The sequence below is a fragment of the Protopterus annectens genome, chromosome 8.part0 (genome assembly GCF_019279795.1).
Source record: "Protopterus annectens isolate FY-2018-M chromosome 8.part0, PAN1.0, whole genome shotgun sequence".
NCBI classification, from domain to species: domain Eukaryota; kingdom Metazoa; phylum Chordata; order Ceratodontiformes; family Protopteridae; genus Protopterus; species Protopterus annectens.
Genome location: NC_056741.1, coordinates 1,798,137,944 through 1,798,158,569, shown reverse-complemented (window position 1 = coordinate 1,798,158,569; position 20,626 = coordinate 1,798,137,944). Strand labels below are relative to the sequence as shown.

Sequence of the window (20,626 nt, the reverse complement as noted above, 5' to 3'; positions counted from 1 at the left end):
AGGACACCTTCATTGCCGAATTCCAAGTATAATAGTTTGGATGTTCAAGTTTATAAGTCTGAAGGTTTTCCTCTACATGTAACAACAACCAGAAAGAAATTTATTGTGGGAAATAACACCCCAGTAGCTTTGCCCAGCATAAAGTTTAAGCCTAGGAGAGAGATACTTGTACTCCTTGGCATTGTATTCCCATTACGAAGGATTTAACAGAAGATTGTAATAACTCGCTGTGGGACAATTGACACACAAGCAGAGACTATAGGACCATAATATTTGAATCAGAGTAATTTAAGTAATCCAATAACCTTGGATCAGACATTTGTAATTCCAGACGCTGTGCCATAGTTCAAAGAACAAATCTGTTTTGTTTTGTAAGACTTTGTTCAAGTAGGTCTTCCAGACTTCTTTAAGATATTTAAAATTTGTAAAGTAAAGATACCCATATTACAAATCTAAATTGCATCCTCTAGGCTGCTGTATTCAGAGTTTTGAGAAATGGATGCAGTACCTTAGCCTGCTGTTGTGTCAATACTGTACAGAGATAATTGCCATGATAAAACAGAAATCAGGCTCATTAACAGAGAACACCATAGTTATTTTTGCCAAGAAACTATTAATTGGATTGACCTTGATCTGTTAGCTTTAACTAGTACCTTGCAATTAAAAGCAAAATATGGGAAGGTATACTCTAAGCACTACACATGGAAAGGAAATGCATCTGTCTTACAAACCCACTTCTGATGATCACACCACTTTGCCACCAATATGTGAGGCCCCACGCTGGGCCAGTAATCAAGCAGCCTGAATCCTCACCACTGACACTGGAGAGGGATGTGCACTTGGAATACAAATGGATACACTCAGTATTTCCAGATGCAGACCTCACTGCATCAAGCAGAATTTCCCTTAAGAGCACACAGGGCTCATACTCAGCCCGGGGTCTGGGTGTCTCTATCTCCCTCTCACCAGGTCTCCAGTAAGGCTCCCTACTGACACTGTGAAACCAGTGCTTTGTGTCCCTGCCCCATGTAGCTGACACACACTCTCTTTGAGATTTAATTTTCACACACACACACACACACACACACACACACACACACACACACACACACACACACGGGAAAGGCTGGCACAGATTACCCACTTTACCAGTCTACCAGCTTTGCCCAGACTATAAAGTAGATTCAGTGCCACCAGTCAGTTACTATAAGGCTCTTACAGGGTACCCAATTATGCTGAGTGAAGTTAATATTAATACAAATGGTAATGTTGACCAAACAGCAAGGCTTTCAGGAGTGGCCAGAGTTATCACCAAATAAATATGTGCAAATACTCTCAAAGCTTAAATATTTTCTAAAAAGGACCAGCCACAATGAAAAGTTTAAATAATTTAAAAATAAATAATAAAAGAACAAGAAAATACTAAATATATATTTACAGTAAAGCACAGAATTCAAATCACAGGAAATATTGAAAAGAACATTAAGTGACAGACTCATACAAGTAAAGAAAAACAATCTCCAAACTAGGCTTATTTTTCTTAAAGTAAGCTAACTGGTTAACCTGTGCTGTCTAAGTATCCTCTGATAAAACATATACATTTAATTCACTTACAATAGTACATGTACATTTCTTTTCAGCCCAGCAGGGTGCACTGTTGATTCATTTTAACACAGGCAAACCTCACAAATAAATTTTCAGCACAAGCATCTGTACAAATCAGTTTGATATACAAATGACATATAATTATTTACAAAATTCCAGCTAGCTGTACAGGCTCAAGTCATACATCTACTGCCTTACTTCTCCTGGCATGGCTGGCAGTACCTCCTTTCATCACACCTCTTATGAAGCACACAGAAACAAAACACCTTGCTGTGGTATGTAGTAAAATGGTTCACATTTAGGAGGCCCATATCTGTGCAGTGTGCCAAAATATATGTGGATTCACTTTCCACTCATAAGCCAAAATTGCTTTCCTCCTGAAACCATTTGCTTCCTGGATTTATAAACCTGAAATATGACGTAGTAGAAGTTAAAGGTGGTATTTTAAGGACCGGTTCCAAATTCAAATTGTTTTCAAAGCTTGTAAAATCTGATGTTTTCTTGTTTAAGTAGTGTTCTCCGTATCGCTTTGAAGGTGTTCTGGATGAAAGCTGTACCACAAACCTGTCAGGGGTCTGTATGCATGTTGCTGTGAAAAACCTTCTCCTTTTGAAGCTATTCTGAAACTATTCACTCGGCAATGATAGGCTATTTAAGTAGGTGTTTTGATCCTAATTATAATCTGAAAAACCTGTCACTAGGTGTTGAGTTTTGGAAGGTAGAAGTGAATTGATTCTTATGATTATGATTACGATCAAAAATTTGTTCTTCATTCAAATTCCCTCTTTAAGAAAATTGAATATTCAGCACATTAAATAAAATGAAAATTTAAGTTTCCACTGTTGCTCTTATAGTTCTTTAAGAGCAGTTGTTTGCAGAGAAAACTAGTCTTGATCTAAACGTAATTACATAAACTAAATAAACTATTTGTAAAACCTGTTTGTCTCTGCTTACAAATGTAATTATTTGCGTGTCACCAGAACATTGAACAAAATGAACCTTTTAACATTCTGTTTTAAATCTTGCTATTTTTTTTCATTTTTAAATGTCTTTGACATGGCAAATTTTGTGCATTAATGAGCTGTACTAAATGCAAACAGTAGTGTGCGGAGTCCTATTTTTTCCAGTGTAAGAATTAGATTCTATAGTCTGATGGCAATATTTTTTCTGAAAATAGCATCTTATAGTGATGTCACTCTAAAATAGAAGCTTTGATGAAAATATTTGTGAGACAATAGCATAATAACTCTTAAGATACTAGATGGGTATACATTTAGCCATCTTTATTCAGTAAGCTAAAATACTTGGTAAAACTGCCAAAGGAACAGCTTTCCTTCTCTAGTTAAATACTATTAGAAAGATAAACACAAGGTATACCTGATGACACTTCTAAAACTTTTATTTAACCAGTCTGTATTGGTCACTTTGTATCTGCCACCTTCATTCATTCATACATTCTCTGATGGCCTACTTAATCCTTTTCAAGTTTCTGGGAAAGTCACAACTGGCTTCAAGGCATTCAGATTAGTTCTGGATAGGGTGGCAAAAGCAAAAGAGATTTGTTGTTTGAAGTATATCACAGCATTCAGAGTCACTGCATTGCCTGATTCAATGTTATTAGACTATTTAAATGACTTCTTCTTTAGCAGGGTTTTGTTTTATAAGGAATTCAGCAGTAATATAGGAACCCAAACAGATGCTGCAAAGGTGGGCCCAGCTTAAAGAGAACAATGCAGAATAGCCATGCTCATACACCATTTTGGGTCCCTAGATTTGACTGACATCAGGGGAGACCAGGTGATGACTAAGGCCTTTTCTTTTGGCAGCACCAAAGAAAACTACAATATGCAGGGTCCAAATTAAATGCAGCAACAATAACCTAACATAATGAATCACTGCTGAAGTGTTAGACTCATCCCTCTTTGAAACCACTGAATGTGACTTAACTCAGGGGATACAAGTGGAGGTAAAGCTCATATGGGTGGGTTTAAATTCTTTTGTGCCTTTGTTGCTTTCTTTTTTTTTTGCCAGCTACATGGACGTCAGATACCCAACTCCCCCAGACATCATTCTCTCTCTCTCTCTCTCTCTCTCTCTCTCTCTCCATGAACATCATGCGGTGGGGGGGGGGGGGGGTAACCGAAATGTGTTGCTTTGATAGTTGGATCTTGTCCCTCTGTACATAAAGATCTCTTAGCTAGCAGGCCATAAATGCCCCTGAGACTGCAAGAGAGGAGCAGAAAATTCATTGCTATTATACAGTGATCAGCTTGTCTACAAAAGAAATCTCCCACTGATGTGCAGGACTGGTGTCATCTAGCTAAGTGAGCAATGGAGCCATAAAGGAAATGCCTTCACTTAAAAATTGACATATCCCTCTTCGACTGCCCACCTACTGCAGCAGGTGCTCTCTTCGTGGCCCCGGTATTATCACCAGGGCTCATGAAATGGTCATGCACCCAGCACATCTCCAACAGAGCTGATGTTTCTTTGTAATTTCATGTTTGCTGATCTTCACCACTTTATAGGTTCATATGTAAGTACTAGGCTAGCTGCTCTTGCAGACCAGCTTAAGTCTAGCCAGTCTCCCTTTTTTGTGCTTGAACTAACATATCCTATTTGTTTATAGATTTGCCTTATCCATCTCATGGTTGATAATTATACTTTACCCCTTATTAGAATAACTGGAATCATGCCATAGATAATTTGATGGGACACATGCATGGGATAAAGTATTTAGGAGCTGTCTCCGTCTATTCCATAACAGCAGTATTCTCCATGAAATGTACTTGTCCCTCCAAACTGTTCTGTTGGTATATTAGAAGAGGTTTAGCTCACTAAAGTGCATATTTCGAAATGCCATTGGACTTGCTGATGTGCAGTAAATCCCTCAGTAATGGGTCAGATGATGTCTTGTATGCTAAACACAGTTCATCTCTAGCAGAATGTAGGATACCAAGAGTAGTGACAGGGCCTTAAGTCGGTCCATGCAAGACACGTTGTTTAGGCCTTGTATCCTTTTTGTAAGGTATCTCTATAAGCATTCTAGTTGTTGCATGTGTCTGGATGGATAAATGCCAAAGGGGGTATTATATTCAATGACTGGCCTAATGAGGGCTGAGTAAAGGGGGACAATGACATCCCTAGATCTAGACATAATCCCTTTGTTTATCAGCTGTGCAATATAGAAGGACTTTCTTGCAACAATGTACACTTGTTGGTCAAAAGATAGGTCACTGTCCACATAAGTTCCCAAATCCCAATCAACTGGCTCATCTCTTAGGGGCAAATGTCAATGTGGTAGTTGCCTTGGGTAGATGACTTCCCAAAGGAGACAATAATGCCTTTTTTGTATTTATTTTCAGTCTATGATTTTGGCACCAGTTATTTATTTGGGACAAACCATCTTGCAGGATAGCTAAGTAATTTTGGGATTCAATGAGTGCTCCTAGTTTGCAGTCATCTGCATACTTAGTCAGCCAGACCCCTTTAGTATTGGCTTTTACTTCAGAAAAGTATATATCAAACAGGAGAGGTCCCAGCACAGAACCCTATGAGACTCCACTGGTGGCTGGTCTCTTTGTGGAGTTAACTTCTTCTGTTTTGATTATCTGCATTCTGTTTGTGAGCCAGCTGGCAATCCAGCAGATGACATACAGGTTTATTCCCAATTTATTTAGCTTTTCTACTATGCCTGAGTGGGCAATTGTGTCAAAAGCTTTGGCCACGCTGAGACATGCGGTGTACCATTTTGCCTTCATCCATCACTTTGGTGACCCTTTCAAAAACAATCCAATAGTTTGAGTAAGCATGACCTGCCTTTGATGAATCCAAACTGAGAAAGGTCCAGTGTTTGGAGGTTCCCTATGTCCTGACAGATTAGATCCGTGATAAGTCTTTTCATGACTTTGCATGTGAGGCTGGTCAGACGTATAGATCTGTAATTGCCTGAGTCAGTGGAGGTTCCCCCTTATGCAGGGGAATGACTGTAGCTGTTCTCCATTTACTTGGTACAAAACATGCATGGACGCTGAGACTGAGCAGTGTTGTTAGAGGTGTGGCTAAATCAAGTTTCATACTGTTTAAGATGCATCCAGGGATATTATCAGAACCCACTGATGCAGTATTTTTAGCTTTTGCTAACACCATTAGGACTTGGTCTTGTGTGATAGCTAGAGGTGAGCCAGTTTCAGATATATCTTGAGGGATACACAGAGGGGAGAGAGGGGTAAAGTTAGAGCTACATTTATTTGGGCAGTATGTTTGCTATATCTTCAGCCTCAGTGTAGGTAACATCATTCACAATCAGCTCAGCACATTGCTGCATTGTGTTTTTGACATTAAGAACATAACTAAAAAATGCCTTGTGATCATCTTTGGCTTGGGGAGCTATTTTAGTCTCATACTTGGCTTTGGTATATTTTATTAAGCTCCTGACTTGTCTGTTTATTTCATTGATAAGGCCTCTAACACTCTGGGAATTACTCTTCTTACTTTTGGTCATTCTTTTCATTTTATTACAAAGCTTGTTGATATCATGGTTCCACTGTGTGGATTTGTTTCTGAGGTTTATCCTGCACTTGTCCCTTTGGGGTACAGATACAGCTATGCAGCTGTTTACATGTTAGTATAGTGTGTCTGTGCACATTTCTGCATGTTCAGTGCAGTTAATTGGATTTGGTGGGGATTTGAAGCTTGCCAATGTAGCACTTAGGAGACGGTAGTTTGTCTTAAGGAAATGTCTAAAGGTACCTTGAGTGAAAGGGATCTCTGGTTTCAGTTTTATTTCGAAGGAGACTACTTTATGGTCATATCTATCAAGTGATGAAGATATGCGAGGGATGCTGCAAGATGCCCCCATATTAGTAAGGACAAGATCTAAGATGTTATTCCCCGAGTGGGTACTCTCACTAATTGTTCCAGGGCATTTGTATTCACAAAATCCAGGAATCTCTGTGCTTCTTCACTAGTGGTGGTGTAGGTTTGGATAGTTTAGATCACCTAGAAAAATGGTACTGGGTTTAATACTGAGTGATTCTAGTTCCTATAGATAGGTGCAGTGGCTTTCTTTTGTCATAGAGGGAGTTCTACAACTAGTTAATATAAGGTACAGGACCATACATATCAACCTTTTAGTGCAAGAAATCTAGACAGAACCAAAAATGATGAGGGGACAAAGGCCCCAAAATGGGGACAAATTTTAAATATTGTTCTTAACTTAGAAAGCTACTAGAATAAAAAGGCTTTATGTTACTGTCACTCATCTTGTGTATCTGTTTAAGGCAATGAGGCTTGGGTGTTTAAGTAGTTTATTACACACAAACACATCAGGATGGATGGAAAGAACATTAAGCTTAAATGAACTAACTGACTGACTGCTACACCCATACATGCTTTCACTCTGGCTGCTCACTCAAAATGGCACTCTTCCTTGCACGTGCTCAGTAATTATATGCACGTGCCCACTAACTGGTATGCTTCTTAAAACTACATTACACACACTGATCTACATCCTCCCTCTTTATTAAGCTGTCTCACATTGACAATGACATTTGAATAGGCATGCAAATTATACAGGCAATAATAAACAAAACAACATTCAAGTCCAGGTTGCCATGTATCTGGAACCAGGTCTGGAAATGCAAACTGATCTTGTAATGTAATAGTTAGGACTGGGATTAGCAACAGGTACAGTCACTGTGGAATGTTCTGTTTCAGGACTTTCAGGGATACTCTCAGGAATAGGGATTGCTGATGGAATGTTCTCTGGAACAGGAGCATTGAACAAGTCACTCTGAGAATTAGAGTCTTTATTACAGGCAAAATGCTGTAACACTGGCTCAGACCCCGGTAGTAAATGCTTCCGATTCCACCTAAATTCCATTCCCAGTGATTCCATGATGTACAATCTTGGTTCTTGACACAAACGTTTCACAAGTCCAATCCGATCAAAACTTTTTGTTGTCTGCATCCTCACTAACTCCCCTTCTTTTAATGGATTGAGAGGTTTGCTGGTCTTATCACAGTGCAGGAGTTGGTCTTTCACTGCTTTGTTGTTTTTAGTACATGAAACCAATAAATTGCTACTGATTGGTAATGTGGTTCTGGTTTCTCTCGACATAAGTCTTGGGGCAGATGAACCAAGTTGATTATTGCGAGGAATGTTTCTGAGATTAAGCAAGTTTAGAAAAACATAGGTATTGTGATGTTTGGACTACTCATAATATGAACAAAGTCCCGCGTTTCAGCAAATCTTTTGAACTGCTGACTTGTAAACTTTGCACCATTGTCAGAAATGACTGTGCAGACTACTATGGACAGAAAAATGTCTCTTCAACTTAGTGATGACAGTATTGGACATCAGCTTAGGAAGCAGGTCAATCTCAAACCAATTTGAATAAGAGTTTACTAACACCAAATAATGCTGACTATTCCACTCAAAGATATCTGTAGCCACTGTTGATCAAGATAGTTCAGGAATCTGGCTTAACTGAAGTGGTTCTTTTTGTTGATGCGGCTTTGTACTATTACATACAGAACAAGAAGAAATCTCCTTCTCAATATCTCTTGACATAGAAGGACAAAATACCAGATCACTTGCCCTCCTTTTGGAAGAATCAGTTCCTGGGTGGCTATGATTCAAGATTTTAATGTACTCTTGTTGCAAGAATTTTGGAACAATCATTTTAGGACCTTTCATGTTGATACCATTGTCTGACAAAATGTCATCTCTGTAAAGAAAATACTGGTGCACATCTACTGGCAAACAAGATTGCTTTACATGCCATCCTTGACTGATAAGGAGGATGAGCTTCTGGAGAAATGGATCTGAAGCTGTGTGAGTTCTAAGTTCATCAAGATGAGTGGAAGAAAATTTTCTCACTTCCATGACTTCAACATCAGGTTGCTCATTCTCATGCTGTTCAGTGGTTTTCCTCAGTGATCGGGATGTATCAGCAAGATAAAGAAGTTTGCCTTTTGTGTAAACAAGACTGAAATTGTACTTTTGCAATTTGAGCATCATGCGTTGAAATCTCACAGGAGCAGTGTGCATTGGTTTTCTCAAAATAGTGACTAAAGGTTGGTGCTCAGTTTCTATTTGGATAGGTCAGCCATAAAAGTAATCATGGAACTTAGAACATGGAAACACAATTGCCAAGAGTTCTTTCTCAACCTGGGCATACTGCATCTCGGTTTGGGTAAAAGTTCTCAATGCATAGGCTACTGGTCTACCCTCTTGAAGAATGACTGCACCAAGACCAAACATAGAAGCATCACAGGAAACAGCAACGGGTTTGAGAACATCATAGTATCTTAAAGTAGGTGGAATGGCAATCTTCTGTCTCAGGACATCAAATACTCTTTGGTGTTGTTCTGACCAGGACCAAATTACGTCTTTGCGTGTCAGTTCTCTTAACGGTGCTGAAAGTTGACTCATATCTATGAACTTGGCTAAATAGTTGACTATACCAAGAAAACGTTGTAGGGCTTGAACATTGTCTGGAGCTGGCATCTCAAGAATAGCTGTTTGCTTGGAAGGATCTGGTGATAAGCCTGAACTAGTAAACAAATGACCCATATAAGTAACTTCTCTTAGCCTGAACTTACATTTTTGAGGACTCAGCTTAAGATTCACTTTACAAGCTCTTTACAGAATTTTCTTGAGGTTTCTATTATGTTCGACTTCACCATTTCCTCCAACTAGAAAATTATCTACTATAATAGCACATGGATAGCCATAAAAATGTGTTCCACCAGACGTTGAAAGACTTCACTGGCAGAATTGATTCCAAATGACATTTTCATAAATCTGTACCTTCTGAATGGTGTACTGAATGTGGTTAGCAATGAAGATTTTCAATCAAGCAAAATCTGCCAAAATGAACTTTTTGCATCTAAGACAGAAAAAAACAGTGACATTTGGCATGAGAGTAGCAAGTTCCTCATCTGTATTCATAGGATGATGGGCTCTTTTTAGTATTTTATTCAAATATCATGGATCAATACATATTCTGATATCATCTGAGCTTTTCTCATGAGCTACTACCATGGAGGATACCCATTAAGTTGGTTCTTCTACAGGACAAATTACTCCTAGCTGCACCATTCTGTCTAGCTCAGCTTTGACTCTGTTCTACATAGCTACTGGAACTGCCTGTGCTGATCTGATAACTGGGCTTACCTCATGGTCTAACTTCATGGAGTACAGAACTGGGAGTTTGCCTAATTTGTCTCCAAAAAATATCAGCATGCACAGAAAAAATAGTTTGGACGAAATTTGAGCTGTTCTCATTTAAGCTTACATGGTGAACTTACTTATTAAATGAAAGCAATCCCATATTCAAACTGTCTCTGAGGCCTAACAATGACTGCACGTGTCTCTTGACGATGTAGAACTGCAGTCATAGTTGTTCCCAGCAGAATGACATGAGAACAATACTGAGCCTTTGGTCTGAATTTCTTTACCACCATAAGCAACAAGCTTTGTACACTTTGCCTTATGCACCAACCAAAGTACCAAGGAGCCTCTCTGAGACCAGCGTACATCCTCCTAGGGACGAAGAGACTGCAGATGAAAACTCAGGAAATAAAGACACACAAGGTGGGAAAATCCAAATGTTATGTAACTGCTAAAGAAACCCTCTCTGAAAAAAATACCAGAAGTGCAAAATAAATGGCAAATCATAAAAGAAACTTACACCATCTGTAAAGGTTTGTTTACATTTTTTTCTGTGGTGGAGCAGTGATTCAAATGAACCAATTTTAGGCTCAGCTCAGAAGTGTACATTCAGACTGAATGTTAAAGAACAATGCATTTACAGTGCATTACCAGAATTAGTACATGACAGAGCAGAATTGTGAGCAATTATTATATCATGGTAAAGATCTAGGTACAGTTTTAGACAACAAACTTTGACCTGTATATTTATTTGTCCATATATCTTTTGTAATTTTTGATTGACAGGATGTGATGTCATGTAATTTTATGTATATAAATGACTGTTTCCCTTTTGTTTACATCTGATGAAGTTTATCTAATCAGCATAAACGAAAGCGCTAATCTAAAAAAAAAATCTAAAAAGTTTTTGGTGTCCTTTGTCGTGGTGTTTTAATTGAGTTTATTTTTGACCTGTTTGTGTTTTACCAAAAAAATTAAAAGAAGCATATTCTGTAGCTGTTCTACTTCTAAAGGGCATATCTACTCACTCCAGAGATCATAGCCAACTTTATACATCATGAATGGCTCTGACCCATTACTGAATATGGTCGTGTGTTCTGTAGCTTTCAAACAAGCTACGTAAAGAAGTTTGAAAGGACACAATATATCAGAAAAGTGATAAGGCTTGGAAGCTTTGAACATTCAGAAAGGCTTCAAGGACTATTTTATGTTATGCCTGGAACATTCCCTGGGGAGGGAAACAGTGAATCTGGCAGCATAATACTAAAACTAATATTAGTAACTGAAATAAGAACTAAATGCTTCAGTCACTGCATTCCAAGGCTATGAAAAAAAAAGATTACATTTACAATGAGTGGAACTCAGTCATTAGCTTTCTTCAGAGATATTAATGATACATATATGGAAAAAATGCAAAAATATCAACATGGGCTTACACACTTAAGCTATAAGGCTGTAAACTTGATAGTTGAACTTGGCTTATAAACTGTCTTTTAGTCTGACATGCGGTTGTCTACATGTTTATTTACCAACATTTAGAGAAGAAGGACATTTCCTGGTTCCAGTGAGTCAATGAAGGATAATGCCATTCTCTTCTATCCACTGCACACCACCAGTAAAAGTTTAAGCTATGAGTGTGTACCTGATACTATATGCAAACTCATAGCTGGAGTCTCAGGTTAGTTGTGGGGTGCTTTAAGGGAGAACAGGAATGTGTTTATTGTTCAATATGATGTTTTCACATTTGTGATCATTTTAATAACTTAGTAAATTATATACATAATAAATACAGTTATACAAAAAGAATTATATTTTTTCACAATGTACTGCAGTAGCTGGAAAGTTGGCAATATTGCCAGAATATTCAATGCGTCACAAGAGAGCAGGTTGCCATGCAGATGAATGCAGAAATGTGATGGCTACCGACTGTGTGTGGAAATGGGGGTTCAGTTGAGGGGAAGTCTAATTTGACATCAGATAAGTTTAAATTAGTTTTAAATGGTACAAGGAAGAACCCCACAAAATGAGGTACAAGATATAAAGTCCCCACATTAAAATATCTGAATACATCGCAGTGAGTATTGTTGACGTCAGTGATTTATATCAGCAAATACCTTCTCTGTTTTGCCACATAAAACCAGAGAATGCATCACTTAATTGCCCAGACTGAAAAACTTTAAAAAATTAAAGTTATCCCAACCAGCACAAGTGGGGGTAAACAAATCAGATGCATTTTACAAAGCTAAATGGTTGTGAGAAGTCTTTCAGTATAGAGATGAAGCAAAGATGTAAGCTTTCCACAGAAAAGTATGAGTACATTCTGGACTTACGTCTCTCCAAATAGGCCATGGTAATACCCAAAGTAGATGACTGCATGGTCATTAAGGGCATCATCACTCACCCCATTTCCTACAGCAAACCCCTGTAATGAGGAAATGGAAAACATAGCATTAATATACAGTGCAGCTATCCTGCAATGTGGAAAGTAATGCACTTCCTTGTTGTACTGCATTGCCTCCACAATGTCCAACATTATAACATAGGAACTCAGAAACAAAATTAGACAAGCAGTGATGGAGACCATAAAATGCGTAGCTCTACGCAACTTTAAAAAGACACACTTAAAAACTCTTGTCGCTCTTTTCAAGCACTTAATAGTACTCACCTTCCAAATTGATCAGAATGCTATATGATAAACCTAGTATATTTTTAAACACCTTTATTAAATTATCATTTAAGACAATGGCACACATACATTAATAGAAAAGCAAGCAAACCAAGACTGTGTAGTTGCGCACAAAATTAAACACACTTGCTACCCTCAGATCCTTATCGCTATTTTCCTTCCACAACTCTGTGGAGACATATACCCAAATCCTGGACTACTCAATCATCACTTCACTCTATCACCAAATAATTAAAAAAGATCATCTCAACCTCTATAACCTCATGTCTCAAGCTCTTTTATCTAAATAGTCATAGTGTCAATAATAATGTACCATTACTAAAAAGCTTTGGTCTCCTCACATAAACCAGAACTTTTACCCCTTAATGAAACCAGGTTAAAACCCTCCATTAAAGATGAAGAATTTGTTCTACAGGGCTACAATAATATGTATGAGTAATTAAACAAAAAAAGGTAGTGGTGTAGCTATTATTTATGCTAACAACTCTACATCTACCCTCATAAAGCAAATCTGACAAATCTGAAATTTTGTTTGCCTTACTAAAATTTAGTGCAAAGAAGTCACTTTGTGTAATTGCAGTCTGTATCCTAACAAATACCAACTCCACCATAACAGAAGATATACCATCATGGACCACAAATAGTATCACTCAATAAAATATCATACCTAGTGATTTTAACAATAATCCGACAACTCAAAATGAAGGACCTGACAACATCAATCTATATAACTTTAATCTATTGATTAATCCTCCACCAGATTCAGTAAAAAGACTAACAAGAATACAGTCCTTGACTGGATAACATCTCAGCTATAGGCTCACTTTCAGACTCCCTAGTGATCATAATCCAACATATGTTACTGGACAATGCACAAAAAGTTATAAAAACATTGTATACAATCAAGTTCAAAACTTTACAAATCTCAATTTAACCTCTTTTACTGCTACACTTAGACAAATCAGCTTGTCTTCCCTAAAAACCTTACCTCTAGATGAAGTGAGGTGGTTAAAAAAATAATATTTTACTTTCTATCAGTTTTCAGTAGAGACTCCACAAAGAAAAATGTATCAGATTTAATTCAACCCTTTGACTTACTAGAAACAGCAAACAGGTAATGCAAGAAACAGATACAATTTGGAAGCAATGGTATAAAGTTAAAACTGAAACCTCCATCCAGACACACAGACAGCTGAGAAATCTCTCCAAGAAACTCACCAAACTGATGAAAAAACTTTTGTCACCCATTTCAAAAATAAACTTTCTAATCCAAAGGGTTGTAGGGCAGCCATAAACAAACTACTGAAACCTGAAAAAACTACACAGCCAAATGCCCTACCAAATGAAACAAACAGAAACATCACTCAACATTTCAACTCCCACTTCATCCAACTAACATCTGCAGCAGTAAAGAAGCTAGCTGACAATCTATTAGATACCCTTCACTTCATTCAGAAGAGTACCTCAGCATTTTCTCTACAACCATTTCCAACTAAAATATTACAAAAACTGCTATCACAACTTAAACCAACAACATTAGGAGTGACCAATTTCCTGCTGAATACTTAAAAGGTGCGGCAGATGCCATTACCCCATATCAATTCTAATCAACAGGTCCATATTAAAAGTATATGTTCTCAAACTATGGGAAAAAAAACCCATAAATTATCCCACTAAATAAAGAAGGAATATCAGTGTAATTATCCAACTATTGATAAACATACTCTCTCTCTCCCTCCCTAATCAAAAATCCTAGAAAATGTGTATATTGCCAGCTGCTAAAATATCTCCTAGATAACAATCTACTCTCTCCCACCCAAAATGTTTTTTGCCGTATGCAAAACACCAGTAAAACTCTTCTCTCCATTCACAACACAATGAATCAACTTAGGGATGAAGGTAAACTATTGTCTTCCACATTCCTGTATATATGAAAAGCATTCAGTTCAGTCTTCCATACTTAACTACTACATACATTCAGTCTCTCCACCTCTACCCTAACATGGTTTAAAAACAATCTCTTAGATAGGACATGATGTGTCAAATGGCAAACATTCTACTTTCCCTACCTACCCATAACCATTGCTGTCCCTTGGGTACAATCCTAGGTCCTCTCCTCTTCAATATTTTTTATAAACAACTTTCATACTGCAGTGGACCAAGTCTCTCTGGTTCCGTATGCAGACAACTCCACTTCAATTTGCTCAATTCCAAGTATGCCATCATTATAAGCTATTATACAAGAATCCTACTCCACTATTGAATCTTTTTGAACCAATCTAACCTCCTAAACCCAAGCAAAATAAAAATTCAATTTTTCATCCAAAAACAATACTCATCACAAAAATACCTTTTCTATATCATCTTCACAAAACACTAGACTTGTCGTTGTCACACACACCAAATTATTTGGTGTCACCACAGATGATAATCTAAAATCTGACTGACACATCCAAAATATTATCAACAAACCCATATAAACCTTACTCTCCTTTACAAAGCATATCCCTACCTCACCTTGCAATCTAGAAAGATCACTGCTCTCTCATATATATTGCCAACTCTCTCCTATGCATTTCCCCTACTAACAAATGTCAACCACTTCCTTTAAATAAAACTGGAAGAGTGTTATAATCAATTAGTAAAATTTGCAACCCACCTCCAAAGTAAGACCCATCATTGCCTAGCACTCAAGCAAATAAACTGGTTGGAATACACCATCTATCAAAAATTCAATCAACTTAAATTGACCCAATGTATAGTTCATCATTCAAACAAATGTCGAGCACTGAAGACAGTAATGCTGTGGTACTCATCTAGATCTCTTGGGTCTAAGGAAGCATATCTTTCCCAAGTCCACATACCAAGGAATAAACTCAGTGAAGCAATGTATTCCTCATATGTATCCAAATGTTGAAATACTCTCCCACAAGACGTAAGATGAGTCATAAATCCAAAATACTTCAAAGCAAATCTTAGGTCCCACTTCTTGGATTCCAAACTATGCTCCCGGCACTCTTCTTCTGGCTAAACGTTGCTACACCCTATTCATCTGTCCTCTATCTGTAGAGCCCTTTTGGTCATGAATAATTTAAGCTTGAAACTCTTGCCAAGCAATCTGATATCTAGTAGGAATGTCTTACACATTCTGTTTCACCTGTTAACATAAGTTCTTATAAGTTCTTAGCATTTTCACTGCTACTGTAAAACTGAAATCCAACTGTGCTACAGTAAAACTGAAAATAACTGTGGAATATAATGATTTTCAGGATCTATCTCTTCTCTTTTTTATTTATACACCAATTTTTTGCATTTCGTAAGTGTTAGTTAACATTTGCTGTTTTGCTTGCATTGTATTGTGCTGTTTTGCCTTGTATTGTATTTTATGATGTAGTGTATCATCTGTTAACTGTGGAGCTTTTCATCCTGGGCAACCATTCAAAAGGGACTTGTCATGGCCCAGTCAGACTTTCCCAGCAAACAAATGCTAATAAATAAAATGAATAAAATAAAATACATATTAACATTTTTATATCATATACTATATATTAGATATATGTTTTCTTTCTTTTTAACAATTATTCACTCCAGCATTACATAAAATTGCTTAATTTCTGCCTTTCCTTAATCATCACTCCTGGTCCAGTACATTATTCTGCACATATTATCCCCACTCCTATATCCTTTGCTCCTTCCCTCTTCTAAAGATCCCACCTCAGGTTCTTTTATCTTCTTTACAATATTCAGTACTTCAGTTACAGTTGGCTTAGACTTTGATTTCCATTTCTAGTAATTACTTTTTTGGTAGCCAATAGCAATAAACTCAGTAAGACCTTTCTATGTCTAGGCATTTCAAATTCTGTGTCTTACCTCAAAAAAATAATTTCCTTAGTTACAGCCATTTGCACCCCCAACATTTCTGACAGAATACTCTGTAGGGAATCTACAAAATCTGCCACCTTGTTACGATCCCAAAAAATATGTTCCCAGTTATCTTCACACCTCTGGCATTTGCTATTTAGCCGAGGAAAAAATCTCTGTAATAGTGCTGTCTGTATAACATTATGCATGCAAACACCTCTAAGCAAAAAATCTAAACCTTCTGGACATTGTCACTTACTTGGTAACCATAAAGATGTCCTCTCATTGTTGCTTTGTAAATTGCCTTTCCAGACTCTCTTCCCAATCTTTTCTGATCTTCACTGATTGATTTTTATAGTTGTCATGCAGTATTTTATTTGATTTTCTAATTATCCCTTTTAAGAGTAACATCTGTTCCACATTTAACTGAAAATTCTACTAGAGTTAGTATTTCACTTATCACTCCCCTATTCATTTCTCTTTGTCTGCACTGTGTTATCAATCCCTGGAACAGTTGGTAGCCTCTAACCTGCAGTCCAAACATCTGCTTGGCCTTAACTAAAACCGAGAACGGCTGCTGAAAGAAGCAAGGAAACTCATGAAAAAGTGTTTTATTGAGCACTTTCGTCTGACTATAATGATAGACTTCTTTAGAATAAAATCACAAGCTAGCCAGACCATTTATATAATAATCTAATGAAATTCATGGTCCCTAATTAACCAATAAAAATCAGCCAAATGGAAAAAATCAGCCAAGAAATGAGCATAAAAACCTTTACTTAACACTTTCATCGAAAGACTTCCTCAGAATACATCTGTACAAACTTTTCCATTTTTAACTTGGAAAAGTTTGTACAGATGTATTCTGAAGAAGTCTTTCGACGAAAGCATTAAGTAAAGGTTTTTGCACTCATTTCTTGGCTGGTTTTCTCTGGTTTTCCAGTGTTTGGTTTGCAGTTTTTTGTTCACTGGTGGTCGTCTTTCCCAAATGGAAAACATGTCTAATAGTTAAAAGCTCAAATTCCACCCTCATCCAAAACATCTGAAAATAAAAAAAACCACACAAAATGTCCACTGAACATTAAAAGATGTAGATCTTAATGCATCATTGTAAGAAAAGTCACCTGTTAAACTATGCACTTGTCAAACTTCATAAGAATGTAATCGCAAAACACTGTTTATAGATAAATGCTCATTTAAGCCAGGTGGCACACAGGCATTGAATTCAATCTGCCATAATAGTTCTTTATATTCCACCCTATTGATCCACAGGCCTTCTTTTGGGTCCTTTTCAATTCCTTCAACAACACTAAAATAAAAATTGTGAGAAGGGAACTTTTCAATATGTTTAAACCGGGCATTTCTTTCTATTTTTGTTTCTGAGATCTAAGCTAGGCTCATAAATCCTCTCCTTTAGCTTTCTCTGGGTCATACCTATATAGAATGCCTCACAGTGCTTACACCGAGCCACATATATCACACCTATAGAGTTAAAATTAAAATAACCATTGGGCTTGATCATGCAGTTCTTTACCATTACACTTACTTTCACTGTCACTTACAAAATTAAACATTTTGCAGCAACCGCATTTATAGGTGCCCACTGGTCTCTGACTCCTAACACTTGTATACTGATCATTTTCAAAGTAATGTTTGAAAGTTTTTGCTCTCTTCAATACTATGTGCGGACTGGCACCTATTATATCCATGACCCCTTCAAAGCAAGAAAAGATATGCCAATTTTGCAGTTGATTAATAGTGGACTTTGTAGAGGTGGGAATAACTTCAACACCTCACAGCACAGCTCTATCCTGCCAGGACAGAGGAATCCCAACCTTTCTGCCAACTCTGTTCATACAGAAACTTCCTTTGGGAAATCCAATATTAATAAAGCTCCTACCATTGTGAATTGGTTTGGTCAACCTATGAATTTTTCAAGTTGACCAGGTAAGAGAATACGGCACTTTAAAACAGTCACTGAGTGAATTTGAAAACAAATTGCTCAAATGTAGAAAGTTGCAAATAGAGAATGCATACTCTCTGGAATGTATCAAATTAAAAAGGCTGCCAAAAGGGTTAAGGGGCTGGAAGTTTTCAAATGAAGTAAATAATAACCCAGTTCTGTATAAGGAATTAACTGATTTACTCAGTCAATTTGGCTATGAACTTGTGGAGACTTTGATGAAACACAATCAAAAAATCATTCATGGTTTATTTGCAGAAATGGTGGTACTTGAATGTGTGATAACTAGTGATTTATTGTTTGAAAATTATCAGCGTGATTACAATTTTTTTTTTTTCAGAGGTGGATAAGATAGCATCTAGTATTAAAGCTAGAAAACAGAAGAAATTTGAAAGGAATAGGGTCAAATACTCCATGGGTCAAGCCAATCCCAGACCTGGTTTTGCCTACAATAGACACATGGGTGAGCATATGGGTGAATATTTGGTTTCTGAGCCTATGAGGGATATGAGAAACCCACCAGCTCCTCCTACTACAGTCCCTTTAGAGGTGAACCCATTGAGGAGATCCGAGAGGCTAGTGAACCGTGGAACCACATATGCAGCCAATCAGAGTTGACTCAGGCAGAGTTTGAACCAACAACATTGGCAGCAGAAGGAAAGGCAGAACCAGAGAAAGAGGAGAAATTAATATTTCCTGTGTGTGCTACAGACGTTCTGTTGTTTGAAGAAGAATCTTATCCATCCATTACCACCAATGATAAAGGTGACTTTAAATTGTACAACTATTCTGACAGTAGGTTTTCTAAGGAATTTGATGAATTATTAAGCAAAGGTTTGAACTTTGTGCCTACCACTTGTTCACGCATCACAGAGTTAATTGAGATTTAAAGACATTTGTACGGAAACTGAACTTGAGACTTATTTTTAAAAATGATGTTACTGATTATACTCCAAACGCTCTTATTAGGAGAAGCTTGTTTAGTTATTTTTGAAAAATTGTGTGAATTTGATTTTAGAGGTATGTTATCTTGGCAAAGTGATTCCAAAATGAGTAACCTAACACATTCTGAGCCTACTTTGTTAAAACTGTTGGTTCAAAACAGAAGTTTGCGTATAATGAAGGCTGATAAGGGTGAGGGAATTATTATTATGAACAAAACAGACTATGTCAATAGAATGTATTTGCACTTGTCTGATAATAGTTTTTACGAAGAATCTTCATTTAGCAGAGTTCACATTTCATATAGAAAGATTGGTCTTATGATCAAAGATCTTTTTGACCAGGGGCAGATTTCATACGAGGTTTCCAATTTTCTGAATTCTAAATTTTCAATGGTGCCATCAATATTCGGTGTACCTAAGATCCACAAAGATTTAAATGATGCCCCCCCCTTTGAGGTCCATAGTAAATGTGGGCAAATCAAAGATTCATCCCTTATCTAGGTTCGTTGATGTAACCTTAAAGAAGTTTATGAAAATATTTAAACATCTGTGTATAGATTCCAAGGATTTTGTGACCGAATTAAATTAAGTGGCTTTCAGTGAGGCTATAGTATTTCTAACCATGGATGTTGTGAATCTATTTAATGTAATCCCACATGACACTGGACTTGAATGGTTTCATGATTTTTTTTAGACCTCCAGTGTTTTAAAAACGAGGAGATGAATATGTTGTGTCAGTTTATGGAAACCATTCTTAAAAACAATTATGTTTATTTTGATGGGCAATATTTTTTACAAAAACAGGTATGGCAATGGGGGCAGCATGTGACCCCATTTTTGCCAACATTATTGTGCTTCAATGGGAAAAACAATATATTTTTTCATTTGATCCCAAACCCTGGATATTCTATGTCAGGTTTTTGCATGACATATTTATTTTATGCAACAACACTGACATAGTGGATTTTATTGCCCATCTTAACAACACATCATCCGTCTTCAAGTTCACTTATAATTATAATGAATCTAAAATTTATTACCTGGATGTAGAGATTGTTAAAGATTATGTGAATAAGTGGTTTGTGAGCAATATCTACAGGAAGCCTACTTATTCTAACAGTTTACTGCATTATACCAGTCTACACCATGGGGATCAAAAAAGGGGGATAGTGAAGGGACAGTTTGTCCGCCTCACTAGAATGGTTTCTGACAACGATGAGTTGTCAAAGCAATGTAACATCTTGAAAGAAATGTTATACTCTAGAGGATACCCTAAACATTGGTAGAGAAGGTAAGGGATGAAGTGTGGGCCAAAAAGCAGCAGGGAATATATATGCCCCTTTTGGGAAAAAGAGATGGTCCTGTTGATGTACATTCGATGCTTTTCC

At 37.1% G+C, this 20,626-nt stretch overlaps 1 protein-coding gene across 1 annotated transcript in view; it reads right to left on the bottom strand.

Annotated features, from left to right (window-relative positions):
• Positions 1-20,626, bottom strand: part of LOC122809647 (lysosomal protective protein-like) — a 475,524-nt gene that overhangs the window by 314,182 nt on the left and 140,716 nt on the right. Inside the window, exon 5 of the mRNA XM_044081292.1 lies at positions 12,115-12,206. Within this exon, the coding sequence (XP_043937227.1) occupies positions 12,115-12,206 (92 nt within the window). The remainder of the gene's footprint in view (positions 1-12,114; positions 12,207-20,626) is intronic.